This window comes from Crocuta crocuta, unplaced genomic scaffold, assembly GCF_008692635.1.
Source record: "Crocuta crocuta isolate KB4526 unplaced genomic scaffold, BGI_CrCroc_1.0 scaffold24, whole genome shotgun sequence".
NCBI classification, from domain to species: domain Eukaryota; kingdom Metazoa; phylum Chordata; class Mammalia; order Carnivora; family Hyaenidae; genus Crocuta; species Crocuta crocuta.
The window spans coordinates 2,876,156-2,899,951 of NW_027530974.1; the positions used below are offsets into that span (position 1 = coordinate 2,876,156).

General features: G+C 37.5%; 1 protein-coding gene across 10 annotated transcripts in view; it reads left to right on the forward strand.

The window, feature by feature from the left end:
- Positions 1 to 2,473: 2,473 nt before the first annotated feature.
- Positions 2,474 to 23,796, forward strand: part of PRP4K (pre-mRNA processing factor kinase PRP4K) — a 37,138-nt gene continuing 15,815 nt past the window's right edge. For all 10 annotated transcript variants that reach the window (XR_013336524.1, XR_013336523.1, XR_013336526.1 and 7 more), the window contains exons 1-6: positions 2,474 to 2,656; positions 10,312 to 11,511; positions 14,013 to 14,189; positions 17,665 to 17,820; positions 19,420 to 19,501; positions 21,003 to 21,213. Coding sequence is in view for 1 of the 10 variants with exons in the window: in XM_077770035.1 (XP_077626161.1) it covers positions 2,520 to 2,656; positions 10,312 to 11,511; positions 14,013 to 14,189; positions 17,665 to 17,820; positions 19,420 to 19,501; positions 21,003 to 21,213 (1,963 nt within the window). In the remaining 9 variants the exon portion in view is untranslated. The remainder of the gene's footprint in view (positions 2,657 to 10,311; positions 11,512 to 14,012; positions 14,190 to 17,664; positions 17,821 to 19,419; positions 19,502 to 21,002; positions 21,214 to 23,796) is intronic.

Below are 23,796 nucleotides of genomic sequence, written 5' to 3' on the forward strand. Positions count from 1 at the left end.
CGGGCGGGTTCGATGGTTAAGCGGTCCCTCCCTCGCCGGCTAGGTCTAAGAGCTGCTTGTGGTTTTAAGGTGCAGAGGTTCTCGAATTCTGGGAGGAAAAGCGGCAAGAGTGAAAATTGGCTTTAAGTATCTCTTACTAAAGGTTTACTGAATTATTAAAGTAATAAGTGATGTTTGCTTTAATTTTAACTCTCCCTTCCCTAAACTTAATTTGTCCAAAACTGCAACACAGCTTTGGGGGAGTCCTTGACAAATGGCTCCTAGTGCGATCCGAACTGATAGTAACCGTGCAAGCGAATTGGTGAGAAAATCTTAATGGAAATTTGCCAGTATCATTTTCTGAAGCTTTTTTCCCTCTTCTTTTTACTATGCTTTAAAAACCAAAACAAAACCGTGAAGGGTTTGTCCAAGTGTAAACTTGAGCCAGTCATAATGTGGCTTCCAACCTGAACAATTTAGCGTCTGTTCTATTACCCACAAGTCCTAAAGTATGGCTAGCACAGGTAATGTATATTAAATTGCCAAATTACTACATTTTACGCTAGAAACTAATGTAACATTGCATGTCAACTATACTTAAATTAAGAAATTTTTTAGAATCGTAGAACAGAGGGGACCAGGGAGGTAATATGGTTGAGGAAACTGGAACTGGCTTGCGAACTCCCTTCTACTCAGCAACAAGGAAGAGACTACTGCCTCGGGTCCCAGAGAAAATAAGATGTATCTGGATGGTAATCCAGAGCTCTTTCCGTTACCTTTATTTTTTTTCTTTTTTAAAGGGACCGCCTCCTTAAATTTTTTTCACCAATACCTTTAACTCTAAACATATTTGAATATCAAAGAGCTGTGTCGGTGGCTACTCCATAAATAGATACTAAAATGACACTTCTGTGGGAAGCAGCAGAGTAAGAAGGAAAGAACACAAACTTGCCACTTAGATTTCATTTCATACCCTGGCTTGGCACTTAGGAACTGAGTCATCATAAGCAAGTTACCTTACCTTCTAGTGCCAGTGTGCTAGGCTTCTTCTGCCTTAAAGTATATCCTACTTTATATCCAAGAAGAGATCTCTTACAGGTTTGCACTTCTTTCCAAAAAGAAATTTAATAGGTTTACACATACATACACTTATGTTCATTCATTTTAATTTAAAAGTTATTTTAAAATTGTTTTTGTTATTTTAATAACATTTGAGCCAATCTGGATACAATGACCCATGGCCTAGCCTTCAAGAGGAATGGGGCAGAGAATAAACCATAATATAAGGCTCTATTCATACTAGTATTAAAAAGAATTCTGAAATCCCATATATAGATACATGGTTTAAGATACAAACCGTCCTTAACATATTTCTGAAACCTTTTCCTCTGAAAGCCTTCCAAGTTATCAACCTGAATGTCATTATTAAGAACGAGAAAAAAATCCTTCACAAAGAACACAGTAAAATTAAGGACCATATGAAAAAATACTACAGTGGAGTTTGGGAGGAAAGGGAATCCACAAAAATCAGTAATTATCCAAGAATTAATGTTCCATATTAATAGAGTCCACGAAGGTAAAACACGGAACATTTTAAACACGTTTAGGAGTCAACCAACGAAGGGCTCATTTTGTACGAATGTTTGTAAACCTTCCCCTCCGAAAACCAAGATATATATCAAGCCAGATAGTAAGCGCTCAAATTTCTATGGTTAAACCAAACTCAGTAAAAATGAAAACGGTCATCACCTGGTTTCAGGTATCAGAGCATAAAGATATTTTTGAGAGAAAATGTAAAAACCTACGTGGTATTAAAAGCTCTCCAAGAGCCAGTACATATTTTCTCATAAAACATCTCATTTAATCCCATTTAATCTCATTTAATTAATTTAATGAATTACTGTAGAATTCATTATTACAGAAAAACAAAATGACGTTAAGTGATTTGGACCAAAAATATTACCGAACCAGCAAACCTAACGACTCTTGAAACTTAGCAAAAGCTGAAAGGAATTCAAACGTTTCAAATAAATCTAACAATTAGTAATTCCATATTAAAAGACATTTACGTTCTAAACACAGCCCTAACTTCCCACTATTCTCAAAATGTCTTTCTACGAACTTTCCCTTAATGCCACTTCAGACTGGGTTATCTAAAGTAAAAAGGTATTTATTGTATCTTCAACGCAGCCCCGCAGGCAAATCATATTGTTTGCCCTCGCTTGAGAATTAACTCAATTTGTGGGCCCCACCGTGAAACCAGTTCTGGGAAGCGCACACAAAATACCGATATTCCACCCACTCTGGCCCCTTCTCTAGCAAGTTTCCAGAGCCAAACGCTCGGTGCTAACACTAACTACCAGGCAAACCCCAGCCACCGGTCACTGAACCCCTAGCAGGTGCTGCCTATACTTCCACACGCCCAACCCCCGTTCCGGAAGTTGCGTCATGGCGCTCGTGCGCCCTGTCCCCGGATGCACTTTTATATCCGGATTCTTAGAGCGGACTCAGAGCTCCACGGTTCTCTACGCGGTTAGCACATGCGCGACGGCTCTGCTCCCTCTTCCTCCACTTCCACTAGCTTCCACGGTCCGGGAAGCCGCCGCCACCGCCGCCGAGGAGTCAGGAAGTTCAAGATGGCCGCCGCGGAGACTCTGTCGCTGCGGGAACAGCCCGAGTGAGTAGTCTCTTGTGAGCGGTGCGGAAGGCCGGAGCCCAGGACACTGCTGAGTGGGAAGCGGCGCAGACCTGCACGGGCTGGCGGGAAAGTTCAGGCCTAACGGCGAAAGCCAAACTTTGCCTTTCCCCGCGCGATACGTTGTTGGGCGGGAGACGGGGGGGGGCGGGCGAGCGGCCTTCGAGCTTCGCTTTCCCGGAGGCCGCGGCTGTTGGGTCGGAGGCGGCCGCGGCCTGCCGCGCGTCGTTACCCTGGGAGGCGTACGCGCGAGCGGCCTCTACAGGTCCCGTGCGCGAGGGCGACTGTGCGGTCGCGCCTTCGTATTCCTCCCGCGGGGACTCCAGCGGAGCTCCCTGGCTGCAGCATTGAGTGGCATCGGTGTTGGCACCCGCGCAGCAGTGGCAGGAGAGAGGCAAGCCGTAAGACTTGTCCTCTGCATGCAGTAACCTGCCGTCGTCCTGCTGCTGGTGTCAGTTTTAGGACCTGAAAGCAGGGAAGAGGGGATGCTAGCACCACCTTGTTTGACTATCCCAGATCTATATAATACAGGGTCTCCTCAGCCCTGTGCTCTTAATCCAGCATCACTCGATATACACACATAATATATGTATATGTGTTTTTTCCTTCTGCCTAGTGGCAGCTTATTTGCCAACTTGCAAACTTGAGGCAAAGTAAGATCAAGTCCTTGGTTTTGAGGCCTGACGTTTTTGGCCTGAGTTTATAGGGCTTCTTTGGAAGAAATAGTAGCCCCTTCCAAACCCAAGCGCTTTATGTCTGTAATTAAGGTAATGTAAGAATCGATGCGGCCGGGTGAAAATGTAACTTGTATGTGCTGCAAAGTCTGATCGTTGCTTAAAAGCGGTTATTCTGTTCCCTGTTCATGTTAGGAAAACTCAAACAAGAACCTAAAAGAAAATGGATTTTTAAAACAGTATTTATATAGCGGCCGTTTTGTGCATCAGCATTGTCTGATCTTTTTTTTCTTTCTTTTTTTTTTTTTTAAATCCATCCTAGGAAAGAGGTAGATACAGTCTCCCAGCAACTAGAGACTGAGAGGAGAAATTTTTTTACTACCAGCCAGCCCAACACGTCATTGCTGTGCATCCAGTTCTGGACTCCTCAGTAATTTGCTTTACTTAGAATTATACTGAGTTTTTCATTAAGGGCTTTTGAAAGCTGCTTTATTATTTTCACAATTTTGACTTAGAGCAAGCGGGTTCTAAGTTTTAACTAGACTGTCCCTCTGTTTCTCACTGAGTTCACAGTGGCACATTTGCAGTATTTATGCCCTTATATTACAAATGTTATATAGCTGTTTTTTCTAGCAGTCTCTTTAAAGTTCTTTAATATTCTGCCCATTTATTTGATTTCAGGGACCATATTCAGATTCATTTTGACGAGGGCTTGAGCCATATTTTTTATGTATATTCGGATACTCATCTTAATAATTAACATTTATTTAGGGCCCTGCAATATGACTGCCACTGAAATAATCCTTAATTCTACATCCCCTCCACACAGAACTCTTGGTATAAATGGAGTGTGTGCTCTGAAAGTGTCCCACGTATTTTTAAATGTTTGACAAAATAAATTTGGTATGAAAGCAAGCACTGTGTATGCTGTTCATCGTGAATGCTGAGATATAATGTCTACATGGTTCTTTAGAGGATACTGAGTAGTTTACAATTGTATGGACTCCATTCAGAGTGGAACATTTGTGAAGAAATATAAAAAAGTTTTTAAGTTCTCTGAAGGCTTTTTAATGACTTACATTTGTCCATCTCTTTAGCTCAGCCTCTTTGATGGTTTTAAACATTTAAATTTTTATCTGCATTCACTTATTTGCACTTACCAAGCACCAGGTACTGTTCAAAGCACTGAACAAATAATTTATCGTAATAGCCCTTTGGAAGTAGATACTGTTTTCCTATATTTCACAGATAATGAAACTAAAACACCGAGAAATTAAGTTCACTTAGCCAGGGTCACACTAAGTGATAGACCCAGGAAGTCTGATTCTAGAACCGTGCTCCTGACCATTGTACTGTCTGGTCCCCTGCTATACTTTGTGGTTCCTTTTAAAAATATCCTTCAGGGTTTGAAATCATTTTTTATTTACTTCTGTTGCCCCCAAAAGGTCCATTTTTTGATGTGACAGTTCTAATTCTTTGAAGCTTAATTTTCCACACTCGATTTGGAAAGGGAGAGGTGGAGGAGTTCATTTTAAGACTACTTGGTCTTTTGAATCCATTCTTACTTTTTACGTCTACATTAATACTGTGTTAAAGTAGTTTAACTTATCAGAGAAGCAGGCTTAAATTACTTTTTTTTGTAAAGAAGTAATGGCATTCACTTTACTCTCCATTCTGTTTCCAAAGCATTAATTGAATGCCTCCCAAATAAGATATCATTAAGAGCATTCTTGTTAAAAAATTTGAAAGAAGAAATTGAAATAACACTAGTGGTTTGTAATTAGTCTTTATTTTAAACTTTATTTTAAAGTTGATTCATTGCTGTTTTCTTTGTGCCAAATGCCTAGAGACCCTTGTTTGAAGGATTAAACTTGTACATTGTATTTAACAAAATAAATGAATACTGTTAAACAATAGTCTTCACCTCAAATTCAGCTTTGTTTCTAAATAATGTGATTTGAAGGATGTTAATTCTGAATGAGCATGAGAAATAATTATAGATCATGTTGGTTTAAACATACACCTGCTAAATGTGTAGTGTTAAACTGCAAAATGTAAATTAACGTGGGAGCTCTATACCTGTATTTATTATAAATATAAACTATGCAAAAAGACTATCAGATTTCTTATCAAGGTACTTTTCTCTAAAGTTTTAGAAGTTGATGATGAATCTAAATTAGCTGTCTTAGCACAAGCTTGTTATATGTAATATGCCTTTGACTCCTTGAGCTCAGGTTTTCCTGATTTACCTAATCAGACTTCAGTTGGTATTTTCTATGGAATTTGCATTGAGAGAGCAACTGAGGAGAGCGTAAAGGTCTGCTAACCCTACTGTAAGGGAGAACTCTAGAATTATTAAGGTAAATTAATAGTTCCTAAGGTGCTTATAGCATTTTGATCAGTAAAGTAGTCATTATTTCTTGAGGTAACAGTCATTAAGTTACATTAGAAACAAGGATCACTCATGAGAGTAACTCATTAAGAGACATTGGGCATCATAATGTAGCTTCTGATTCTCAGAAGCTCTAGAAGCTAGGTTTTCTTTTGAAGGAAATTACTTCCTTTGTGGGTAAACTCTTGAGAATTTTGACTTGAAACTCCTTAGAGACTTGTAAACTTGTAGAAAGCATTAGAAAAGTGTTCAAAGAGTTTTTCCTGGGGAGGGAAATGATTAAATTTAAATCACTTTAAGTTATTGCATTCACCAGATAGGTGTGTGCACTCTGTGAGGCACTGGAGATCTAACTGAGCAAAACCAAACTGGATCCTGTTAAGAGGTAAGAGTGTAGTTTAGCCACTATAAACCCAGTTGTAGTCTATGAATACAATTGTGTTATTCTATATAAACCATTTCATTGACACAACAAATTACTTACTGAATACCTGCTTACTGTAGGTTAGATGGTTTACTAGGCCCTAGGGATAGTGTGGTGAACTAAACAGATTAAAATTCTGCTCTCATAAGACTTGTGTTCTGGTAGGCAGAGACAAAAACTTGGTGGCAGTTACTTTAGAGAAAAAAATAAGAGGGAGAGACTATGTATGTGGTAGAGCGAGGGTTGTGATTAAAATGAGTTGGTGAGGAAAACTTGACTGAGAAAGGAATTTGAGCAAAGACCTGAGGTAGGCAAAAACCCCAGCAATGTATGCATCTGAGGAAAGCATTCCAGTTGGAGAAACAGCAAGTAGAAGTACCAAGGCCCTGAGGTAGGGGTGTTCCTATTCAAGGAGAGCAGTGTGGGTGAAGCACAGTGAGTGTGGGAGGAAAGTGGGATCAAAGTTTGGGGGAGGTTGGGCAGACAGTATGAGTATGGCGCATTATAAACAATTTTGGTTTTTACTCTGAATAAGATAGGAAGTGGTAATAAAGTTTCACACAGAGTAGGGATATGATCTGACATTTTAAAACCATCTTCAATCAATTGGAAAAGCTCTTGACTGATTTGGAATGTAATACCAGCCTTCTCACTAGCTTGATATATATGTGACTGAAGGCAAGACCATTAAATTTCCATGAAACTTAAAATTTCCTCTGTCATGGAGACCAAGACAGTATTTCTTCAGTGCTTTGTGTGGTGGCCTTTTATATACAAACTCAACATTCTTAGTATCAGCCTTGGCAGCTCCCCAGTGTTATCGTGATTACATAGATTTATCGAGTCTCTAAAGAATAATAATCTCTTTACTAGGTTTGTTCTAGGCACTGTGATGAGCCTTGATAACATCTGTTAACCCGTGCAGTCCTCACAGCTTGCTTTGAATGTTTTCTCCATTTTGTAGATGAGGTGCCTACAGGCCAGAGAGAACTTAAAGTTTGCCTAATGCTGCACAACTAGTAAGCATTCAGACCAGGATTTGAACCCAGAGTGTCGGGCTCTGGCTCCCAAAGACACATTAGGGGATCCATAGATAGTTTTAAGTTTTGGCTTCTTGACTAGAATTTTGTACTTTGGGCACTGAAATTTTATAGACCTGAAAATCATTTGCAACCATTAAACGGGTTCTCCATACCTGTCTCCATATCTTGAATTAGTCTAATTCAGTTTTTCTCCAAATTTGCCTCCTGTAAGTCAAGTTTCAGGAAAAAAAGGCCTATACCCCTACTTTCTAGGTTGTGCGATAGGAGATTTCAGGGGAAGGGATGTGGTTACTTATATGAGGCTATAGTCTGTACCAGTAACAAAGTTGAAATTCTTTGTATATTCTACTTAAGTTTGTGATTTCCCCCACCCATAATAGAATATTGTTTTTTTTTTTAAATGTTTTATTTATTTCTAGGAGAGAGAGACAGCGTGAGCAGGGGAGGGTCAGAGAGAGAGGGAGTCACAGACTGAAACAGGTTCCAGGCTCTGAGCTGGCAGTTAGCACAGAGCCCGACGCGGGGCTCGGACCCACGAACCGCGAGATCATGACCTAAGCGAAAGTCGGAAAGTCGGACGCTTAACCGACTAAGCCACCCAGGCGCCCCATATTGTTGTTTTTTAATGTAAAGATGGTATACTTTCTTTTTCCAACTCTCTGAGAAAATTTGATGATCCAGAGAACACTGCTGTATTTATTGTTTGCTCATACCCCATTAGAGAGAAGTCAATCCAAACTAAAACCTCTCAACTAGAAGATCCAGCTTTCTCTGCAGCTCTCTTCAGCACTTTCTTCTTTCTCACATTCCACAGTACCAAAATGGAGATTGGCAACCTGACAAAAATGTAAAGTTCTTGCCATGTGGTAGTTACATGTTCTTCATGTTCTCCACATCCCCTCATTGTTGTCAACTAGTAACTTTCCAAGCATACTGCTGGTGTATTCCCTCTTTCCTCTAGCCTTTTCAGGTTCACTGAAGACTGAGACCTGGCTGGAGGACCAAACTTGCCTCCCGCCCCCTCTGTAATGGCAGTGTCCTTACCACCTATCCGGCAACTCATCTTGCAGTTCCTGGGCCTCTGACCCCAGTTAGCCTCGAACTATGTCTTAGCCACTCATTCCCGAAATCTTGTGTAGTATCTCTTCATCTCCTGCAGTTGGTCTCTTGAGATCTTAGCCACTAGACCAGTTTCTTCACAAGTTTTGATACCCTGGCAACACTGATCTGCATTTGGTTTGCTATTTATAACTGTGCCTTTTGTCACCTTTTTTTTCTATCTAAAATACTCTTTTCCCTTCTTGTTAATTTTTTACTCATTAATTAGGATTATGTTACTCAGCTTTTATAATTCATGTAACTTCTCAATAAACATTCCTTCTCTCCTTTCAGAGTCCTTGCTTAACACATAGCTTGGGTTTTCCTGTGATCTCCTTGACCATTTTCAAAGTGGTTTTAGGTGATCCTTCAGCATTCCCATAATGCCCTTATTTATTGTCTTTATCTTTTGTCTTTATTTTTGCCTTCTTTCAGTGTTTCATGTGACTTTTCCACTGGACTGTAATTTCCTTGAGAAAGGATACTGGTCTTGTACATCTTTGTTTTCCTGCTACCTTTCTTAATGCCTACATTAAGTGTAGTGATTTTATTTTTTTATTTTTTTAAATTTTTTAATGTTTTATTTATTTTCGAGAGAGAGAGAGAGACAGTGTGAGCAGGGGAGGATCAGAGAGGGAAATACAGAATCCGAAGACAGGTTCCAGGCTCTGAGCTAGCTGTTAGCGCAGAGCCCAACGCAAGGCTCGAACCCACGAACTGTGAGATCATGATATGAGCTGAAGTCGGATGCTTAGCCGACTGAGCCACCCAGGCACCCCTACGTGTAGTGATTTTAAAATATTAAAAAGAAATTGAATTCCTTAGTTCTTTGGCATGATAATTTTGCTAAAAGTACAGCAGTACATAATTTGAAGGATTTGTACAAAATAATTTGTATCTTCCTACAAAAATAATATGATCTAAATCCAGATGGCTTAGTCTTTTGGTGTTTGTCTGATATTCTGGGGCGTGATGTTTTAGTGTGGAGTGACTTTTTAAAGGGGAAAGGTAAATAATGCTATTGTGTTTAACCTGGGATCAACAACAGCAAGAATTTAGCAAAATAATTTAGTGTCATAAATTAAGCATAGCCCAAGCATTTAAATACAAATCTACCCCCTTGATGTAATTATTTGTTTTTTCCATGGTACCTATCAATATGAGCATATTTTGGGAAACTAATCTTTCATTTGAAATGTAAGGAGAATAAATAGCCCAGTGAACAAATATTGGTTAAACCATAGGCTGTTGCTGATATTGGACTGTTGTTTACCTGCGAAGACCCTTCGATGTGTTTCAGTCTAATACCACATAGTTGCTCATTCACTACCACAGACTGAAAGTATAGTTCTCAATTTAAAGAAAGAGACTAGGGGCGCCTGGGTGGCTTAGTCGGTTAAGCGTCCGACTTTCGCTTAGGTCATGATCTCGCGGTTCATGGTTCGAGCCCCGCGTCGGGCTCTTTGCTGACTGCCAGCTCAGAGCCTGGAGCCTGTTTCAGTCTGTGACTCCCTCTCTCTCTGACCCTCCCCTGCTCACACTGTCTCTCTCTCTCCTAGAAATAAATAAAACATTAAAAAATAAATAAATAAAGAGACTAGTCTCCCAATGTATGTCAGTGTTTTATGGAAAAAGAAAATGGGAGGGGTGCCTTTGGTGTTAAGTCTGTGTGGAGAATTCTCGTTTAAAAACAAGTTACCAAGTGACTGTTTAAAGCAATATTAACATTTTACTGTACCTGTTTTGGATTTTCTTTTTCTATTCAGTGTAATCGTTTATCCTCCCTCATTGTGTATTTCTTTTATGTATTTGAGTTCAGCCATTAGAAATAAAGCTAAACCACTATTGGAGTCAGTTTTGCCATTTATTTTGAAATGTCTGAAGCTGTTCTGAAAATATTTCATTGACTAACTTCATGTATTAAACTGAGATGTATTATCATTATTTTGTTGTGACCAAATCTTGATAAATGATAGAATTTTGAAATGTGTTTGATACATTTATAGGATGGAAGATGCTGATAATTCTGAGAAGAGTGTAAATGAAGAAAATGGGGAAGTATCAGAAGACCAATCTCAAAATAAGCACAGTCGTCACAAAAAAAAGAAGCATAAACACAGAAGTAAACATAAGAAACATAAACATTCCTCAGAAGAAGATAAGGATAAGAAACATAAACATAAGCATAAACATAAGAAACACAAAAGAAAAGAGGTCATTGATGCCTCTGACAAAGAAGGTATGTCTCCAGCAAAAAGAACTAAACTTGATGATTTAGCTCTGCTGGAAGACTTGGAAAAACAGAGAGCCTTGATTAAAGCTGAACTTGATAATGAGTTAATGGAAGGAAAGGTCCAGTCTGGGATGGGGCTCATATTACAAGGTTATGAGTCTGGCTCTGAAGAAGAGGGGGAGATTCATGAAAAGGCAAGAAATGGAAATAGGTCTAGTACCAGATCGTCAAGTACAAAGGGGAAACTCGAGCTTATGGACAATAAAAATAGTACAAAAAAACGAAGTAAAAGCAGATCCAAAGAACGGACTAGACATAGGTCTGATAAAAAGAAAAGTAAGGGAGGTGTTGAAATAGTTAAAGAGAAGACAACTAGGAGTAAATCAAAGGAGAGGAAAAAGTCCAAAAGTCCATCCAAAAGAAGTAAGTCTCAAGATCAAGCAAGGAAATCAAAATCCCCAACCCTTAGAAGGCGATCTCAAGAGAAAATTGGGAAGGCCAGATCCCCTACTGATGACAAGATTAAGACTGAAGATAAAAGTAGGTCAAAAGATAGGAAAAAATCCCCAATTATAAATGAAAGTAGAAGTCGTGATCGAGGCAAAAAATCCAGATCCCCAGTTGATTTAAGAGGTAAATCCAAAGACAGAAGATCACGATCCAAAGAGAGAAAATCAAAACGGTCTGAAACAGAAAAAGAAAAGAAGCCAGTTAAATCTCCCTCTAAAGATGCTTCTTCTGGGAAAGAGAACCGGTCACCGAGTAGAAGACCTGGTCGAAGTCCTAAAAGAAGAAGTTTGTCTCCAAAACCACGTGATAAATCAAGGAGAAGTAGATCTCCACTAGTAAATGATAGGAGGTCTAAACAGAGCAAATCTCCTTCCCGAACTCTGTCTCCTGGTAGAAGAGCCAAGAGCCGATCCTTGGAAAGAAAACGAAGAGAACCAGAAAGGAGACGACTTTCTTCTCCAAGGTAACTTGTTTTCAAAATGTTAAAGCCTTTTACCAATGCATCAGATTTTAAAAAGGAGAAACTAGAGCTTGTGAACAATAAAAAATGAGGTAGTGTTAATATGGTTAGTATAGTTTTATATAGATCTTGTCCACTAATTACATTAATATTTGTACTTTGGTTAGCAAATATCTTGACTGTGGGATTTTAAAATACTGAAGTATTGAATTATAATATATATTAAAAATATTGAAATATTAGCAATCAATTTTTTTTAAGTTCTTAATTTAGTATCTAATTTACAGAACCACTCCTTTAAACCCAAGTAATTTGGCTGATAAATCTGTGTGTACTCACAGGAAGTGAAGGGAATTTCTAGAGTACGGATTATTACTTCATTGGACAGTATCGGCTTCACATTTTAACTTTAAAAAAGGAGGTATCTGTTTAAGCATTGTGATGTATCCATTCTCTTGAGTTGACGTGATTTCAAATTCTGACAGGATAGATTGGAATTAACAAATTTTTTGGCCCCCCAAATAAAGTTAAATTGAAAGTGGACATTTTTTTCTTTCTTAAATAATAGTGCCTTTTAGTTTAAGGAAGAATAGTGTAAGAAATGATTTTTTTTCTTGTCAGTAATAATGAAAATAATTCATATTTGTATAATACTTTCGGCCCATCAGATTTTTTCTCATAAATCCTCATGATTATCTCTTCTCATAAAGAGGAGTAACTCTCATACTCCATTTATAAATGAGAATATAGATTGTGAGATTATTTAATTTACCTTGGATCATAGACCTAGCAGGTAATGTAGGCACATGAAAGATTTTGGCAGAGTGGGTGGGGGTTGTTTAGACTAATCTAAACTACTGCAGAAACTTTTTTAGTATCTTTAATAATCAGGTTAAGTTATCAGTCAAGTTTAGCTTAAAAGAATGTTGGCTTATACAATGTAAAGATCTTAATTCCTAGCCATTTACTTTGTGTGAGTATAAATACAAGCTGACCTTGAAGTTTAAATGGTTCTCTGAACAATTTTAAGAATGTTGTTTTCAAAGTGCTGTATCTTAGGAAATACTCTTGATTTTTCTAAGTGACATTGTAATTAAAGGCCAGCTTCTTCCTTTAGCTTTCTAAATTGAGACGGTTGTTAGTGTTGCTGATTATGTCTTCTAAAGCGTTTCCAAATGATCCTTGTCTCTTTCCATTTTTTCCATTGAAAAATAAATTCTGAGCAGTTTATTAAGGACTAGAGTTGAATATTTGAAACAAAATTTTCTTTTAGTTACAGAAAAGATACTAATTCAAGACAGATTTAGATAAGGCAGAGCCTGTAAATTCTCCCTTTCCATCCCTCCTCCAGTACCAGTCACAAGAATGTCCTTCTAGCCCCTTTTTTTTTATGTACATAGAATTCTGTGAATGTTCTTTCTTACAAAAATGGAGTCCTCCATTCATGTGAGCGGTGATTTTTTTTAATGACACATTATTGTGATAATAAAGATCTCTTTTAAGTCTTTATATAACAGTACCATATTTCACGGTATAGATCTGCCATAATACAGTTGACCCTGGATCAACACAGGGGTTAGGGGTGTCAGTCCCACACACAGTTAGAACTGCGTGTATAACTTTTGACTCTGACAAACTTATTACTAATAGCTTACTGCTAACTGGAAGCCTTACCAATAACTTAAGTCAATTGACATATATTTTGTATGTTCTATGTATTGTATACTGTATTCTTTAAGTTAAAGATAAAATCATAAGGGTGAGGAAATACATTGATAGTACTGTACTGTAAAAAAATCTATGCATAAGTGGACCTGTGGAGTTCAAACCCATGGTTCAAGAGTCACCTCCCCTTACTGCAACAGATGAAAATTTGGTTGGTTTCGGTTTTTCACGATTGTATACAACAATGTTCGTTGTTTATGTGTAAAGGTTCTTTGTAAAATAGATTCATAGAAATGGAATTGCAAAGTCTAAGGTAACGTACATTTACATTTTAGAAAGTAACTGTCAAATGCTTTCCGAGGAAAGTTAAACCAATATGTATTTCCATGAGTAGATGGACTCTCACTTTTTCTATACCCTTATTTATATCCTCTGTTTGAAAGTTAACATTGATTGTGAGATGCTATTATATGTAGTATATTTTTAAAAAGACTCTATATTGGAAAAATGTCAAAATTTAGAAACTGTCTTCAAACTAAGGAAATGGAATACTGTTAGGCAAGTTATATTTGAGTTTATCTGGAATTAGAATCAGTGACTAATAACGTGAATAACCATTATAATTCTGTAAATTGTGAGACCACAGGAAGTAGACCGTTTTTACTGTGTGCCTACCATAACACCAAAATGTCACTGTGATTTTCTGAATTTAAGTTTTTGTTACCAAAACCTATTAATCTTTATTTACTTCATGTTTAGTGCACCCATTCTTAAGATGTTATTTATGTGCAAAACAAATTAATTTGATTTTTTTGTAACTTGGATTTGGTCCCCTTAAGAACACGACCTCGAGATGATCTCCTCAGTAGACGTGAAAGATCAAAAGATGCCAGCCCGATCAATAGGTGGTCTCCAACCCGAAGAAGAACAAGTAGATCTCCCATTAGGAGGCGGTCCCGTTCCCCACTCAGACGCAGTAGGTCACCCAGGAGAAGAAGCAGGTCTCCTCGGAGAAGGTAAAATATGTTACATATGTTGTCTTTTTGATTCATTAAACTGTATGCTTCTGCAGTTTCATATTAGCTCAGTTGGTGGGTATTCTTAGAGACCATTTTTCTCAGTGAAAAATTGTAGCTGTGATCCATAGTTTCTTTTTTCTCAATGTGATATTTCACACACACAGATTTTTCTTTAATATAGCTTTTTTTTTTTAATTTAAGTAAATCAGTGTTCATTAAAAACTCAATCTTTTAAAAGGGAAAGCTTTTTTTCCCTATTTCTTAAGATAAATACAATATGAGCTGTGCTTACTGGGTTTGTTTTGTTTACAGGATCATAAGGCAATAAGTAGCCCAGTTTCTGGTCATTATATAATTGCATTCCTCTATTTTTCTATTAACTTGTGTTTGGTCCCCTTAGAACATGACTTAAAGATGATAACCTCAGGAGATGTGAAAGACAATCTGGGCAAATACTTGTTTAATTCACAGTAGTAGAAACCGTCTTATGTGTGAAGCACATGTAGTGAGTTGGTTAATCAAAATGTTGGTTTATAAAGCAGGAATCATTTTTAAAATATATGCATTAAGTATTTTAAATCAAACATAAGTAGACTTTGATTTTTCCAATTTTTTAACATTTTTAAAAGACAGCACACCAAAGACTTATATTGCAACCGGTGGATATATCTTTACATTATCTCTGAGTATTTTTTTATACTGGATTCCTGAAAAGTAGAAGTGCTTTGTTCAAGGTTGTTGTGTATGTTAAAATTTTTAGAAGAAGTTATTACCATATTATCTATTGATTTCTTATTTTGGACAATTACTGTTTTTTAATTCCCCCCTACCCCCACTTTTCTACCTGATTGTATTATGTTTCTCTGTGCTTCCAGTTACAATCATTATGTTCTTGTGCCTATTGCACATTGCTGAGCAGACAGGGGAAAGGGGCAAGAAAAGACCTTCCTTTTAATGCTTCTAGGCTTTGAACTCCAAACTAATAGGCCTGCTTAAATAGTTATCATTATAGGAATTGTTTTCCCTTTTCTGTCGTCTTGGCAGTCCCTCACTTCTCTCTTATTTTGTGATTTCCTGTATCCAGCATCTTCATGTTTTACTTCCTTGCTTTCCTAATGCTTTTACAATAGCTTCCTAAGCAAAGTACATGGAAAGGACATTTAGGGAGACCGTTGTCTCTTTAAAAAAAGAAAAGGCTTTTGTCTTCACTGCTGATTTGTTAAGGAATAGAATTCCAAGTTGAAATCGTTTTTTCCGCAAGAATTTTGAAATTGTTATTCCACTGATTTCTAGTTTCCAGTATTGAGAAGTTGAGAAGTCCTATTTTGATGACCTGGGCATTTCTTCTAGGACTTGCTTTTACCCTCTCCCTCTCTTTTTATAATGTCCTGTTTCCTGAAATCCCATTATAATGTACCTTGGTACATGGCTTTTTTTTCTTTTAGTTGTCTGGGCACTAAATAGGCCCTCTTTACTTTTTTAAGTTTATTTTTTGAGAGAAAGTTGGGGGGGGGGGGCAGAGAAAGAGGGTAAGAGAATCCCTAGCAGACTCCATGCTATCTGTGTGGAGCCCAATTGGGGGCTCAAACCAAATGGTGAGACTGGAGCTGAAATCTGATGCTTAACCCACTGAGGCACCCAGGTGCTCCCTAATAGGCCCTTTAAAGCAGGAAGATTATGGCTACCTACTCTGGGAAATTTTCTTTTTTGTTTTTGTTTGCTTTCTTGCCCATTGTTTTCTTCCACCCCCACATTGGATCTTCTGTATTGTTCCACTGATTTCCCTCTCTACACACACTCATGTGTGTCCTTTTGTTCTACTTTTAGCCTAGGAGATTTTCTTGTTCTACCTTCTTTCTATATTTTTTCCTGTGCTAATATATATTTATTTTTATTTCCAAGACTTGTTGGCTGTTTTATTCTATCATTTTACTCATTTTATAGAAATAGCATCTCTTACATCAAAGATGATAATGAGTTTATTTTGTGGAGTTTGTGTTCTTGGTGGTTTTCTTTTCTTACCTATACTTTGTTCTCAGAATCCTTTTGCTGCTCATTTATCTTTTTCATTTGAGGACGTAACTCAAACAGCTGGATCCTTCTTTTGCCTATTTTCATTTAAAACTTAGCCCTGAGAAAGCTAAATGGAACCTTTCTTCCATTCTGAAAATGTAGAATTTGTGAATTAGTGGGTATCACTTCATTGTGATCTCTTTAGCATATCATTGACTATAGCTCTTTTGGGCTAGCAGTTTTCCAGAATCCTCTCTCATCTGCTGGAAAATGTAGGCATGGCTACGAGTAGAATTCTTGTTCTTTATAATGTAGACTTCCCCCTAATCCTTCCATTTTCACTACTGTGCCTCCCTGCTACCTTGGGTCAGCTTTGATGACAACCAACACCTCTGTAAAATTTAAGTATTCTGCCAGAATGTGAAGGGGAATGGTTGGCATTTTCTACTGAGTTAGGAAAGAGGCGGAATATACAGAGCCCAGCTCTTCCTAAAGGCTTTCAACCAGTTTTTAGCTTTTAGCTCATACCACATCCAACAGGGTATTGTGTTGCCAATTCTTGAGGCTTTCCGGAGTTTTGTGGCATGCATTTACTTGTTTCTAATTTATCTTGTCTGTTCTTGTTAGACTTATGTTTAGATTTGATCTGTTATTACTCTTTTGTCTAATGTACACATCAAGATTTTTGATATCTGTTGTCCTAATAGCTCTTCGCATTCTTTAATTGTTCCTTTCATGTCATTTTTAGTAAGATTTCTTAAGAAATATGATATAAGCATGGTAGTCAGATGTGCCATTAATGGGGAGTCTACCAATTCTTTGTAGACTTAGCAGCTTTTTCTGTTTGGAGTTAGTTCTACAGCACCTTTCTAACATAAACTTCAGCTTTAATGCTCGAACCACAATATCAGTTTTTGTTTAACATGAGGCAAGACCTTTAGGCACTTACAAAGACATATGAGGGCCATTTAATTAGACTTAGAATTTTTGTCATTTGTATTTTCTGTGCCTTATTTACAGTGATCTCTTTTTAAATCTCGTTTACTGAAACATATATACATAAAGTAAATTCACCTTTGTTGGTGTAAGGTTATGAGTTTTGACAAACACATAGTCACTTAACTACCTTTTATATCACCCCCAACGTTCTTTTTGTATCCTTTTGCAGTCCAGTAAGAACAATAACTGTGTTTTAGTTATTTTCAATTAAACTGATTAACCCAGTCTTTCTGGTGTGTTATTTTACTCTAAATTTTTAATTAACCCCTTTTTAAAATATTTTATTTTTAGAACACTTTTAGGTTCACAGCAAAATTAAACTTTTGAAAAGTACAGAAAATTCCCATATACTCCTGCCCAAAGCACCCACAGCTTCCCCACCTTTAGTTGACCTTTAAAGTGTGTGTGTGTGTGTATATGTATGTTTTTATTTATTTATCCCCCCAACCCACCAAAATAGGGACAGAGGTCGAAGGAGCAGGTCACGCTTGAGAAGGCGGTCTCGATCACGGGGTGGTCGTAGACGTAGGAGCAGAAGCAAAGTAAAAGAAGATAAATTTAAAGGAAGTCTTTCTGAAGGAATGAAAGTTGAACAAGAATCTTCATCTGATGATAAGTAAGAATGGAATTTCCCATAATTTTCCTTTTTTTCAGTTTAGACAAGTACTATTTGACCTGGAAATCTTTACTTTCCACCTGGATATTGCAAGCAAATCCATTCATTAGGTCTTGAATTTAAAATTTAATCTTTAAAAAAAAATTTTTTTTTAACATTGATTTTTGAGATACAGAGCATGAACAGGGGAGGGCAGAGAGAGAGGGAGACACAGAATCTGAAGCAGGCTCCAGGCTCCAAGCTGTCAGCCCAGAGCCCGACATGGGGCTCGAACTCACAAACCATGAGATCATGACCTGAGCTGAAGTTGAATGCTTAACCGACTGAACCACCCAGGCACCCCGAGTAAACTTAATCTTTTGTGCATATTTTATATAGGTTATGTGGCAGAGGTCATGATTTTCTGAATTTAGAGGCTTCTGTTTTGGCTGAAATGAATATTGGGCCATCACTTTATCATGAGCCTTCCCTGCATTTTTATTAGAGACAACAGATACATTAGATAGTTCTGATGATCTTGATTACCAGTTTTGCAGTGGTGTGGGGGTGGGGGGGTGAATACTAGTATTTAAACTTTTCAGTTTGTGTAAAATGATACCTATTTTTGCAGTTGAGGCTATCTGATATATATGCCTATTACCATGTGGAAAATGCAAAAACATTTCAGTGTCTAATGGAGAAATTTTTTTAATGAGAATTTAGTTGTGTAATGGAACATCTCAAAAAAATGAGACTAATTTATAGCAGTAGTTCTCATTCAGGGGTAATTTGCCTCTTTGGGGACATTTTGGGAATATCTAAAGGTATTTTTGATTGTCAACTTGTGGCTAGAAACCAGAGATACTGTTTAGCATCTCCCAGTGCATAGAACAATGCCTCTTATATAACAAAGAATTGTCAAAATGTCAGTAGTGCTAAGGTCAGGAAAGCCCAATTAGAGCTAGGTGATATGAAGGTTAAGTGAACATCCTGATACCTTGAGAATGCATTTTGCTTACTCGTCTGCAGTGAGCATTCAGCAGATCATAGAAAAGGCTGTGCTGGGAGGGATTGTAAAGACTGTGGAGTTCTTGGGGTGGAAATTGGGAATAGTCAGGGCAGTGTTGGGGTAGAGCCACATTCCCCTTCAGCCTGTATGTGGATATTTACATGTGCATTTTTGTTAGGAAAGGATCCATAGCTTTCTGTGACCCAGAAAAGGTATTAGTTTGCTTATGTGTCTCACCCTCTTGTTCTGTAAAGGTTAAAACAGGCTAGGTAGGTGGAATAACTTTAGTAATACCAAGGTCATGATGGAGCCAGGGGTGACTTTTTTTTAACTCCAGGATCTTTCATTTGTTTCCTGGTTTGGTGCCATGAAACAAGTGAGGAGAAAAATGAAACACAGAATGTTAAATTACTTGCTACGATTCCAAACCAGGCAACTAAGAGTTTCGACATAATAAAGAGAGCAAGATGGCTTAAGACTTTGGTGGAATTAGCTGATTACTTACGTTTTCCAGCTTTTAATTTTAATTTGTATCACAGTTACCATTTGTGAATCAAAGGATTTTTGAAGTTAGTTGTATGTATATATGTGTAATTTTCTTTTTTTTTAAGCCTTGAAGACTTCGATGTAGAGGAAGAAGATGAAGAAGCTCTAATAGAACAGAGAAGAATACAGAGGCAGGCAATTGTTCAGGTATGTGATTATTAGTAAAATTTTGAGCAGTCCTGAAATAATTACTCTTTTAGTAAAACAGCTATTTCTAAAGAAGTGATGGTAACAGCAATTGAGTAAATCTTAAAGAAGAGTATCTGTGAAATCATCTTCGAGAGATTTGGAAAGATGATAGTTTTTTAATAAAATTGAAATGATTGCCCTGTTTTATTATAGATAGGATTCTGATATAAACCTTGTATAAGACAAAATGTGAAATTTGCTTTTTATTAAAAAAATATTTTTAAAGTGTATTTATTTTGAGAGAGAGAGAGAGAGCATGAGCAGGGAAGGGACAAAGAGAATCACAATATGGGGCTCAAACTCACAAACTGTGAGATCGTGACCTGAGCCAAAATCAAGAGTCAGATGCTTAACCAGCTGAGCCACCCAGGCACCATTCTTTTTTGTTTGTTTGTTTTTAAGAAAACCCTCATAAATGAGTATAGAATAAATTGGAGGAATCTTACTTAGTAAAAATTATGCCTTTTGTTCTACGGTTTTATGTCTTAAAAAAAAATAGCATGTTTCTAATGCAAATGTGATTGTTTACATGGAACATTTCAAAAATTTAAGAGTAGTTTAGAGCTAGGTGATGTAAGAAAGTGGGGTCTTATAGTCATTTACTGATACGGTTCTCTGCCTTGGAGTTATGCCTCGGCCATCCTGACTTAAAGCGACAGCCATTAGATCCTTTGTGGATGGCAGTCCCTATAAAGTGTAGTTTTCTCCTAATAATGGGAAGATGAGCAATGAAGTTGAAAATACATTCTGGAGGAAGTGAAAAAATGTTTAGATGCTATAAGGAGAGCAAGCAAAAGGAAAGGACAGTTGTGCCAGCTCACTTACGTATACGTAGCAAATCATAAATCATGCTCTATGTCGGAGCAAAGGAGAGAGCTTGAATCACCAGAGGACATAGGGCAAAACTGGAATTCCAGAGAAACTTATTTTCTGGGGCACTGATGAAATTGTTGTTATTAAACTGATATCCCTAAAGACTTGGTTGAATCTTTTTTTGTTCTTGCCCAGGTCCACAATCCCTTATCTCCAGCCCTTGGGGCCAGATGTGCTTCAGAACTCAGAACTATTTGAATTTTAGAAAGGTAATATGGTGCATCTATGTGTATTACTTAGCCCATCAGTGGGCTTTAGGAACAGCACCCCATCATAAAACACAGTATTTTCTGCAGTGAGACATATTCTTTTCACACTGGGGGAGATAAAAATAAGACTGCACATAGCATCACATCTGTTCATGTCAGGTTTTGTCACCTAATGAGTGTGCACCAAACATAGAAAACCTTTTTCAGAGTTTTGTGGATTTTGGAATTATATGTAAGGGATTGTGGATCTGATTCAATCAAGACATCAATGCCCTTTAAAAAATTTTAACATTATTTAACACTCTTTTCAGTGCAATACCTCTTTAGCAAATATGCATCAGATTTTATGAAAATAATATGTTGTATTGTTGTTACAGAAATATAAATATCTTGCTGAAGATAGCAATATGTCTGTGCCATCTGAACCCAGCAGCCCCCAGAGCAGTACCTGTACGCGGTCACCTTCACCAGATGACATTCTAGAAAGGGTAGCTGCTGATGTTAAAGAGTATGAACGGGAAAATGTTGATACCTTTGAGGCCTCTGTAAAAGCCAAGCATAATCTAATGACAGTTGAACAGAATAATGGTAAGTTAGATTTTTGACCATGTTTTCCTCTGAATTCTTAGCTTGTAAATAATGAGATTGTTTTGGAATGGGGAAAAGTGAAAGGGATTAGAAATGTTAACCCATTAACCTTTGTTAAATCTTATGGTAATCTAGTATTAAATGTGTCCCAGTGAATGTTCTTGATAAATGTTTTTTATTAGTGCACATAACCTAAACGGTATACCTAAACGGTATACAATGTTACCTTCTGTTTGGGGCGCCTGGCTGGCTCAGTTGGTAGAGCATGCAACTCTTATCTCAGGGTCATGTGTTCAGGCCCCATGTTGGGCCTGGAGCTTACTTAAAATACATACATACATGCGTACATATATTTTTAAAATATTGTCATCTTCTGTTTTGCTTGCTAGAGTATTCTAAAGCAAATCCCAGCCAAAATTTCATTTCATCTGTAAATACTTCATTTCTCATCTCTGCTAGATAAGGACCTTTTTTTAAAAAACATTATATTTTAAAATTGATTGTTTTTAAATATCTAATGTCTAATTACAGTTGGCTGGTTTGAATTAGAATCCAAATAAAATGCNGCCATGTGTCCTTCTATACTTTTCTTCCCACTCTGATTTTGCCACATTCTTGTGTCTTTTATTTTCCCCTATCCTTAGTGTTTCTTGAAAACTAATGTGTTGGAGACTTGAGTAGATTTACTAGTTAATTTTTTTTGGCAAGAATACTTCATAACTAGTGGTGTGCACTTGCATACCATCAGGTGGTGTGTAGTGTATGCTTGTCCTGTTTGTATTGACCTGGAGTTTTGTGTTTAGCTGGAGTGATCCACAGCTGTCCAGTAGGGAGTTTCCCTTCAGCCATTCACCTAGCACTCTCGGTAGCCATTGGTGATCATTACTTGGATCCATTCTTTCATGAGGGTTAAGAGTGGGTTGGCATGGACACACCCAAAGCTGTCATTCTTAAATTATGATTCCTTCTGAATCCTTAGCCTTAATTCCATAAAAGAGGCTTCCATTCTTTGGTTACCCTGAAACACAGTTTGTACAGGAGAGTTGGGATAAATGCTTATTTTCTTTTATTGACTAATTTTTAGTGTGGAATAGAGTTCAGTGCATTAGCAACCTCCAGAGATAACCAGTGTAACTTTGGTTGTTTTTGTGGTGTTTTTATGATTTTGTATCATTTTGTACTTAAATTCTCTCCAACTGAGATGGGGAGGAGCCCTTTTAAGTTGGTTTCTAATGTCTTTTTGACCCAAGCCCTACAGGATTGATTGCTATTAATTTATTAATATGTTTCTTTCTGGGATAGGGGTTTGCAAACTGTAAAAGATCAGATGGTAAATATTTTAGGCTTTGGTCATTTAGACTTTTTTTTCTCTGTTCTAACTACCGAACTCTGCTGTTGTAGTGCAGAAGAAGCTTCCTTGCCTCCAAAAAAACCTGTGTGGACACCAAAATTTAAATTTCACATGTTTTAAATTTCAAAATATTCTCCTGTTTTTCCCCCCCAATCTCTAAAAATGTAAAAATGGATCATATGAAAACAAGGGGCCAAAATTGCTTCACTCTAGTTTGCAAAATTAGTTCTACCACAGTGTGAGATCTCACAGGCTTACCTTGTGTGTGTCTTGTCCCAGAACAGAAGCAGCTGTTGCTGTAAGGAACCCTGGTGCCATTTAATAGGAAATGCTGTTCAGAGATCACAGGGCACATAAGGGTGCCTGTTATACATAGGACTTCCCAGTGGACAAAGCTAGAACATACATACCTTTTTGGGAAGGGGAGGTTCATACTGAAAAAGTGCCAATTGAAATTCAAACTTATATAAGGTTTTCAATAACTTGTTTGATTTTTATATTTCTATTTTAGTGAGAAACTTGACTCCTAATATGATTAGGTTATTTTGAAGCTTTTATTTACATAGTTATCAGTATGATCAATAGTCTTTCATACGTGTTTGTATCCTATCTATACAAGGACACACAAAAATATACACACTCCTTGATTTGAAAAGATCTTTATTCCTTTTTATAGATGTGTACCATTCCAATATAATGAACGTGCCAAAGTGTATTCCTTCTGTCTTTAAATGGTAGATGTTTGGGTTATTTCCAGCTGTTGGCTATTCATTGGACCATGAATTATAATAGCATTGTGCATTCTCATTTTTTTAATGCTTACCACTCTTTGAGATGATTTTGTAGAAGTGGAGTTGCTGGGTCTAAAGAGTACAGTTGTGCTGTGTTTCCAAATTTTATTCTGTAAGGTTTGTACAGTTTTGCCCTCCCCAAGTAATGTCTGAGTTCTTGTTTATCAGGGCCTTGTTTTTTTTTGGAGGGTTTTTTTTGGGGGGGGGGGTTATTTTGAGAGAGTGTGCACACGAATGCAAGCAGGAGAGGGGCGGAGAGAGAATGAGAGAGAATTCCAAGCAGGCTCCACACCAGCAATGCAGAGCCAAACACAGGGCTCAAACTCTCAAAACTGTGAGATCATGACCTGACCTGAAATCAGGAGTCAGTTGCTCAACTGACTGAGCTACCCAGGTGCCCCTAGAATTTTTTTTTTTTTTTTTTTGTTTGAGAGAGGGGGA